The following is an 8263-nucleotide window of genomic DNA, read 5'->3' as shown; positions in this document are numbered from 1 at the left end:
TTTTTTTTTTTTTTTTCTACAACACATTATACCACATATAGGTTACAAAAGAAGGGAAGGATAGCCATTTGCGAAAAGTGAAGACCCTGGAGAGCTGATCCCTTCACCTCTTGGGACCTTGCACCAATCTGCATTCAAGGTTGTATAGGGAGATGGCTTTGGGGTTGGAGGAAAGTGACAAAGTTTAGGCTGCATTTGGTAGTCATAAAAAAAATGATTTTTGATGTTTTTTTCGTTTTAAGAAAACAACAAAACGGAATCTTTTGTTTGGTGTCTACAGTTCATTTTTTCGAAACGAATCGCCTTAAAAAGAAAATGTCAGTAACGAGAAATGTTGGAACATGATAAATTGATAACCATGTTTCAACACTTAAGTTTCGTTCCAAAATGAAATTTTGTTACAAAAACGAAAAATTGTGATTTTGACATGAAACATCGTTTCTAAAATAAAATAACTACCAAACGCTATCTTAGACTTGTTTAAGGTATAGAGTTTGCAATGCCAAGTTTTCAGGATTCTCCCGAACCCCACCCACCCTCTCTAAGGCCCAAACAATGTATTTTTATATTGAAAAAGGAGTGTGCGTCATTTTTCTATTGGAGAGTTGCCATGGATATGCTTTTCCACCTGGATGATAACATAAGATTTTACGATTCATAAACAACTATAATATAATCCCAACTTAATGGAATCGGTTATATAGATCTGATATGGTATAAACAATAGTATACATAAGAATAAAATAAAATACTAAGAAGATTGCACCCAAAAAAAAAAACTAAAAGGAAGTACTGGTGTCAGTTGATGGACCAGAACATTAGATTTCACGTTTGACCATAAGATTTCACGGGAGACGGAACACTACCAGTACCAGAACATATGCTCTCCATTGCTAGACTTCCTTGGACTCAACTAAGGAGAGCAACAACCAACGCCCCATCACCAAAAATCCCCTCGTCACCGTCCAGCAGACCCGCTTCAAATCTGTTTGTTAACTCCCCGCACAGATGTGGAGAGCATTCTAATCTGACTCATCAAAAAGATTCATACCTCAACTATTCTCTACTGAACCCAACCAATCAATTGGTGGCTGAGCCTTCTCGCTTCTCCTGTACATCAGATTCCTTCTACAACAGCCTATTCTCCCATCTGAGATCACCCAATAACCTATCTGAAGCTGAAAAGGTTCATGGTGTTTTGGTGGTCCATGGTTTCTTCCTCAACGGTAGAGCTGACCCAAAGCTAGGTGCTCAACTTGTTAACATCTATGTTGGCTATGATCGTCTTCAAGGGGCTCTGCATGTCTTAGATCAACTTCCTCAAAAGAACAATTTCGCTTGGAATGCGATACTTAGGGGGCTGGTCAATGCTGGCCACTTCTCGGATGCATTGGAATTCTATCACTCCATGCTGAGAGAAGGCTCCTCACCTGATAATTTCACTTACCCACTTGTCCTAAAGGCTTGTTCCGGATTATCCGCACTTGAAGAAGGTAGAAGAGTAAAGGAGGCGATCCAATTCAATGAGAGTCGGTACAATGTAAAACCCAACATCTTCGTGGCGTGTGCCATGATTGATATGTTTGCCAAGTGTGGCAGCTTAAGCGAAGCACGTAAGATATTTGATGGAATGCCCAGCAAAGATTTAGTCTCGTGGAGTGTGATGATCTGTGGAGCGGTGCAGAATGGGGAATGGTTTGAAGCTCTGTGCTTATATAGAAGGATGAATTTAGAAGGATGGAGACCTGATTCGGTGATTGTTGCAACTGTTCTTCCAGCCTGCGGTAGGTTGGGTGCTCAGCATCTGGGAATGACCTTGCAGGGCTGTGCCGTGAGGCGTGGCTTTGCTGACGATCTTTATGTTTCGAACGCCTTGATAGACATGTACTGTAAATCTGGGGACATCCATGAAGCCTGCCGTGTATTTTGCCACATGATAAACAAAGATGCGGTCTCTTGGAGTACCCTGATTGCGGGCCACATGCAGAACTCAGAGTATTGCGATGGTCTGATGTTGTACCTTGAGATGAAGGCTATGGGTATTAGAAGCACCGCAGTCACAGTGGCCAGTGTCCTTCCTGCCTTGGCAAATCTCAAACTGTTGAGACAGGGAAAGGAGATGCACAACTATGTCCTTAGACACGGGCTTGAATCAGATACTTTTGTTGGCAGTGCATTGATTGATATGTATGGCAACTGTGGGTCAATGAGAGAGGCAGGTTTCATCTTTGAGATGATGTCAGATAGAGATATAACGATATGGAACTCGATGATTGTTGGGCATGTTCTAAATGGGAATGTAGATTTAGCCTTTGGGATCTTGCGCAGGATCAAAGAATCTAAGCTGAGACTGAATTCTGTAAGCATTCTGAGCATCCTTCCATTGTGCACCAGAATGGGGACACTTAGACAGGGAAGGGAAATCCATGGTTATGCGACTAGAAACAGTCTTGTTTCTCTAGTTTCGGTTGGGAATTCACTGATAGACATGTACTGTAAATGTGGATATTTAGAACTCGGACTGAGGATCTTCAATCAAATGGTAGAGACTGATATTGTAACATTTAACACTATAATTGTGGCGAACGGAATTCATGGACATGGGGAGCAAGCTTTTTCATTCTTCGATCAGATGAGGGACGCAGGAATCAGGCCCAATAAAGTCACTTTTATAGCACTCTTATCGGCTTGTAGTCATGCAGGCCTGATGGACAGAGGCTGGTTTTTGTACAACACAATGGTCTATGATTGCGGCATTCTACCTGATATGGAACACTATGCATGTATGGTGGACCTTTTAGGTAGATCAGGGCACCTTGATGATGCGTGGGAATTCATAAGAAGGATGCCAGTCGAGGCGGACATTGACGTTCTGGGTTGCCTTCTTGGAGCTTGTAGAGTTCACAACAGGGTTGAGCTTGCTGAGCAGGTATCAAGGCGAATTTTTCAAAAGAACCCTGAAGATTCAGGCTATTATGTTCTTTTATCCAACATATATGCATCATCCGGAAGATGGGCAGATGCAGCAAGGATCAGGGCAATGTTAAAATACAAGGGCTTGCTAAAGAAAGCAGGAAATAGCTGGATCCAGATCGGTTGTCATGTTCATTCATTTAGGGCTAGAGATCGGATCCACCCAGAGTCTAAGAGAATCCAAGAGGTTTTGGAGAGCTTGGTCTTGGAGATGAAGGATGAAGGATATCTGTTAGATTTAAGCTGTTCATTTCATGATATCACTGAAGATGACGAATTTGAAGGGGGAATGCATTTATGATATCATTGTCTCGTGAATAATCAGCTAGTGATTTAGTATTTGGCAGAGGATAATACTCCATAGGGCATTCATCCACAGCAAAAAAAGAAGATAGATATGAATTTATCAAACTGACAATCTTCAGAGAGGTTTTTTTTTTTTTTTTTCGAATTTCGAAGAGGTCATTGATGAAATGTTTTCAAATCATCCAATTGACAAGATCCCTTTATAGAACAGGTGGAAACAAGGAACGATCAACTTCCCTTCTTCACGAGGAGCTTTGTCCGGTAAGGTAAACAATATATTCATGGCAACACCCCAACCGCCTTGAGCTCCAAACAGTTGTATGCCAAGAAAGGAATGGTTTTATAAAAATTCTGTGTTTGGTTACTTTAGTGGAAAGAATGAGAAAAGAGAGTTTCAAGATCAATCAAACACCACTGAGGTATGTATATACATCTCCTATGCACCTCTTTGTAGTTGTTATTTTATTTTATTTTTTATTTTTTATTTGGGAAAGGGGGGGGGGGGTTAGAAAGACTTCTCTATTCATTAGAATGGGCTTGTGGAAATGAGGGAGGGGTTTTGATAATTTCTTTGCAGCGGACGGAAATTCTACAAGACCATATTATATTTGCCTAGAGGGCTAGAAGTAAAGAGAAAAAGCTAAAGATGAAAAATGATCGAGTCATAAACTGAAAGGAGGTCGATGAATTCCTATAATTTTCTCTACTAATTGGTCGGCAGTATTTGCATCGTATGCTTTCTCTGAGCAACACTCTCCACTTTACCAGTCCACTTGGTCTCCTGATCATGAGAATTGGCTTGTGGCAATGAGGTTCACAATCTCACATAGGCATCGGTACACACACTACGCAGTGGCTGATTCGCTCCCCAGAGTCCCAATGTAAGAACTAAGATCCAACAAGGGATGCTGCTATTTTGGATGCGACTCCAGCATAAAGTAACACAGACACATGGATTCCCGAGTAGATTTCTGAGCCTACCAGAACTCAGAGCTGGTCAATACGTGTCATCTGAGCGAGGGTTCCGCTGTACTTGAAGGGGGTACAGAAACCGGGACATCCATTGGAGCTGCAACTCTGGAGGTATCGGGCAGCGAAATTGATCCCGTAGGACCACCTGAAGGAGGAACCGATGGCGGCAGTGGTGGACGAATCGGCATCAGGGGAAGTCCCTGTCCAGGGAGCCCAAACATATGAGGAAAACCAGTGGGTCCTGATAAGGGAGGCCAAGGGAGCTGCGATCCATGCATTGGTGGAACCTGAATCAATGGACAACCAGAGGAACCACCACTACTCATGTCAACCATCCCCATCCCCATCCCCATTCCAAATCCCACCCCCATCCCCATTCCAACACCCATGGGCAAGAAATGTGGCATCTGCGGTGCATGTACGTGTTGCATCCCTGCCTGTAACATCATCGGAGGCATATACAGCCCACTTCCCATGGACATCATCTGCATAAGGAGGAGGAGGTGGAGGAATTCAAGGGTTTTGTCCCATGAGAAGAATTCACTGAAAATGTCCCAATCTTGTAGGAAGGATGAATGAGAGAAACTAACCTGTACTTGAAACTGGAGGCTCTTCAGATACTCAATGGCCTCATCAAGCATTGAAGCTTTGTCCACCTAACGAAAGGGCACAATGTCAACATCAGAAAGGAAGGCAAAATTTTTTCAAAAGTATTTAGTGAACTGCGAGGTTTCTTTGAAAAAGATGATAACAGCAAATGATATCAAGCTTAGGCCCCAAGTTGGCGAGAGAAATGGGACACCGACTTTGTTGCAGTTGGGTATTAGTTCTTGTAGTGCCCGCATCTTCTCATTGATCCTATCCCTTCGTCTCTGTTTAAAAATGTTCAAACCGAATATGTATCAAGCCAAACCCTAGAAATCAGCACAAAATTTGAGTTGTTCAGAAACTGAAGTCCCCAGTCCCCAGTCCCCACTCACCCTTTCGGACAAATTATGCACTTCTGCAGCCCGACTTCTCTTACCTCCGCGAGCACGAGGAGATGATTTTCTCACGCCCTTTGACTCCTCCTCTACGTCCTGCACCAAATTAAGCTCCAATTTTAGTAGAAAATATATTTTTTTTTGGGGGGGTGAGGAAATCAGAACGTGGATTTTACATTTTCACTTACATCGCTCTGGTACCCATCAGGCTCCTCGGTGGTGTTGCGCGATTTCCTCTTCACAGCAAATTTCCGATCATTTGACGTTTCCCCGGAGCTGTTGCCCGAGCACACGGAAGAAGATGACAGTGCCACGACTGGCTCAACCTTTTCACCATCTGGATTTTCTATGGCTGTACTTGCTGCAAAGCTAGTTGTTCCAGTTCTAGCAGGAAGTTGATCCAAGGGCACATTATCATTCCTGGTCCTGGACAAATCTTCTCGACAGATAACTTGTGATTGCTCAGCAACAGGTGTCTCCTTGGGAGACCTATTGATAAAAGCTTCGGAATCCAACATCTTGGTTGGCACCGAAGTCAGTTGGGCTTGGCAATGGCCAGCACTTGTCGAACCACCAGCAGCAGATAACCGATCATTATTTGTCGACTTAGCAGTACTTCTTGATAAGCCTGAACAAGCCGTGTTACCGATGCCCTGAAGATTAGCCTTAACAAGAGCCGCAGGTCTAGAGAAATGGGAAAAGTTCATCAACTCTCCACTACCACTAGTACGCTGCTTCTGTGGAAGCGAAGGAGGAGGCTTTCTTGTGGGTTCTGGATCTTGCTCTTGCAGTTTCGTGTTCGATAGACCACCAGTTGTAATCGAGGTTGGGGTGGAGCATGAACTCCCGCAGAGGGCTTTGTGGACATCTGTGGTGGTGTTGCCACTGCTAATGATCTCTGAAACTCTCGATCTAGGACTATGAGCAACAGATGAAGTTGAAACTGGACACTGGAATTGCTGCAAAGAAGGTGAACATAGCTGGCTTCCACCCAGTCCACAAGGCTCAACGCCTCTCGCACCATCCTTCGATGCACTCCCACTTCCACTTCCACTTCCAATCCCTTGTCCTGGCGACTTGGCAACATTTTCACAAGTCATTTTGGAACCCCTATCCAAATTGCTATAAACATTGTTCTTAAAGACCGGTACGACATCATTCTGCGTGGAGTAAGCATTCAGATTGGCCCCATTTAATTCAGAGAAAAACTCAGAACAGTAATCATGATGCAGAGAATCATCGAGTGGAATTGGGTAATTCAGCCAAGAGACCATATCGTCATCTTGACCCATACCCACATGACCTGAATGCCCTGTCGGCGGAAAATCATTCAAGACAGAATCCATGGTTGCTAACTTCCCGATCTTCCCGGTAATGTTTTCTCTTTCATCTTTCTCTTGGGCCTTGGAAGTAATGGGAGGAGGAGAGGTACTGGTACATGAAGTGCTCTTTCGGTTTCTACTGGACTGCCCTTGCATCAAAATCTGACCTCTCTCCCATACTAGCTCCACGAATTCACGATCCGGCCTGCCGTTTAAACAAACAAAGTTTATAATTAAGAAAAAAAATAAGAAATTGGAAGAAGAGCAAAAAATATAAAAACTGGCTTCCAACCATAAAACAGAGCACTACAACTCATTTTGACTAAGAACTCACATGAAAGCTAGATCAGCCGAAGAGTTGTTACGCATCTTTGGCTGGGTTATAATTCAAGCTGCCCTTTTGCCATCTGATGAGGTTGAGAGTAGGGGATGATGGATGGAAACTAGAACTATGTTTCTCCTTAGAACTCAAAGCTGAAAACTAAGCCATTAGTGGCAGTAAAATATTCTTCAAGAGCCAGCTGCCATCTTCGATTCATGCTTAGGAAATCTGTTAACCCCCCCCCAAAAAAAAAGGGGGTTAAGAAACCAATGTTTGTAAGGAAATATTTTTTCTTACATTTGGGCTCCTAACAACCAACCCAGAAATTGAATGCGAAGATAGCCGTCAGGCTAATTCAAATCTCACGATCAAAAATGTAAAAGCGATGTAACAAAACCAAATCATGAATTTAGGGGAAATATTTTTTATTCTTCTTTCCTTGCATTCTAATGAGTAAAAAGTTAATCCATAAAATAAAACAGAAACCTCAGTCAAACCCATCCGCAACGTTTCAGTCAGACCCAGGACAATCTTCAGATTTGAGCTCATTTTAAAGAATAATAATTAAAAATAAATAATAAAAAAAATCTGTGTTTTAATTATTAGAAAAGGAATTCAGTCAAAACGGTTCGAATTATTAACTCCACTGCATTTTCTTCCAAAATCGATTCGAAGTTACAACTTACAAGTTCATCAGGATAGGAACGAAGACATCCAGGAAAAGGGACCAGTCCGGTACGTTTCAAAAAGAACTTCAGTAGATCGAGCTCAATTCGTAGAAATCTCATCCACTCAGCACCGAAAATGTTCTTCACATAAGAAAAGACATCACCAAAAGTGGGAACTGGGAAGTCTGGGGAAGGAAAGAACTTCTTCATAACCGGCATATATATAGAGTAGAGTAGAGTAGAGTAGAGTCGAGTCTACGGACTAAAAGAGTATATATACCTCCAATAAGTGGAACGATCAATCCCAAAATCCTAGGATGGAAGAAAGATAAAGTCGGGAAATCCTCACAGGTTGCCTTAAGAGTTTCAAATATACCGCATCTGTTATTCTGATGCTTCTAGGTCGACTTATCAGTATCGAGATCGAACTGGGCAACTGCTCCTAGAAGAAAGCGGCTAAGGGCTTGTGGAAGAAGGCAAGAAAAGGTTGGGTACTCCGATTGTTCATTACAAAGAAGAAAGTGTTGAAAAAATAACCGTGGGGTAGTTGCTTACTTACTTATTAGGAAGAAAGTGTCCTCCGTCTGCGTTCAAGAGCGGCATGGCCCACACCAGCGCCCCATGATGGTTTGGCCGTTTGGATGGGGGTTTGAGAACCTAACAACCCAATTAATCCCCTACTCTTATTCTTAACCGATGGTCTTGATACTATTCTAT

At 42.7% G+C, this 8263-nt stretch overlaps 2 protein-coding genes across 2 annotated transcripts; one reads left to right on the top strand and one right to left on the bottom strand.

Annotated features, from left to right (window-relative positions):
- Positions 1-756: 756 nt before the first annotated feature.
- LOC122063718 (putative pentatricopeptide repeat-containing protein At3g01580) lies at positions 757-3384 on the top strand. Its single transcript, XM_042627417.1, has one exon. The coding sequence runs from the start codon at positions 881-883 to the stop codon at positions 3272-3274; it is 2394 nt and encodes a 797-aa protein (XP_042483351.1). The 5' UTR covers positions 757-880; the 3' UTR covers positions 3275-3384.
- Positions 3385-3816: 432 nt separating this feature from the next.
- On the bottom strand, positions 3817-8007 carry LOC122063719 (transcription factor PIF3-like). The gene is made up of 7 exons (XM_042627418.1): positions 7565-8007; positions 6891-7106; positions 5423-6761; positions 5232-5330; positions 5058-5123; positions 4842-4907; positions 3817-4736 (listed from the first exon to the last, which is right to left on the bottom strand). The coding sequence occupies exons 2-7, from the start codon at positions 6923-6925 to the stop codon at positions 4287-4289; spliced, it is 2055 nt and encodes a 684-aa protein (XP_042483352.1). The 5' UTR covers positions 6926-7106; positions 7565-8007; the 3' UTR covers positions 3817-4286.
- Positions 8008-8263: the final 256 nt, after the last annotated feature.

The sequence above is a fragment of the Macadamia integrifolia genome, unplaced genomic scaffold (genome assembly GCF_013358625.1).
Source record: "Macadamia integrifolia cultivar HAES 741 unplaced genomic scaffold, SCU_Mint_v3 scaffold1431, whole genome shotgun sequence".
Classification (NCBI taxonomy): domain Eukaryota; kingdom Viridiplantae; phylum Streptophyta; class Magnoliopsida; order Proteales; family Proteaceae; genus Macadamia; species Macadamia integrifolia.
This window is presented reverse-complemented; position numbering and strand designations above follow the sequence as displayed.

What these genes read in the sequence shown, in the direction of transcription:
- LOC122063719 (XM_042627418.1), bottom strand. Translation starts at nt 6,925, where the DNA reads ATGCGTAACAACTCTTCGGCTGATCTAGCTTTCAT. An exon ending in TGCATAATTTGTCCGAAAGG is followed by an intron (nt 5,124 to 5,231) that starts GTGAGTGGGGAC and finishes ATTTTTAAACAG; the next exon opens with AGACGAAGGGATAGGATCAA. An exon ending in TAATACCCAACTGCAACAAA is followed by an intron (nt 4,908 to 5,057) that starts GTCGGTGTCCCA and finishes CCCTTTCGTTAG; the next exon opens with GTGGACAAAGCTTCAATGCT.
- LOC122063718 (XM_042627417.1), top strand. Translation starts at nt 881, where the DNA reads ATGCTCTCCATTGCTAGACTTCCTTGGACTCAACTAAGGAGAGCAACA.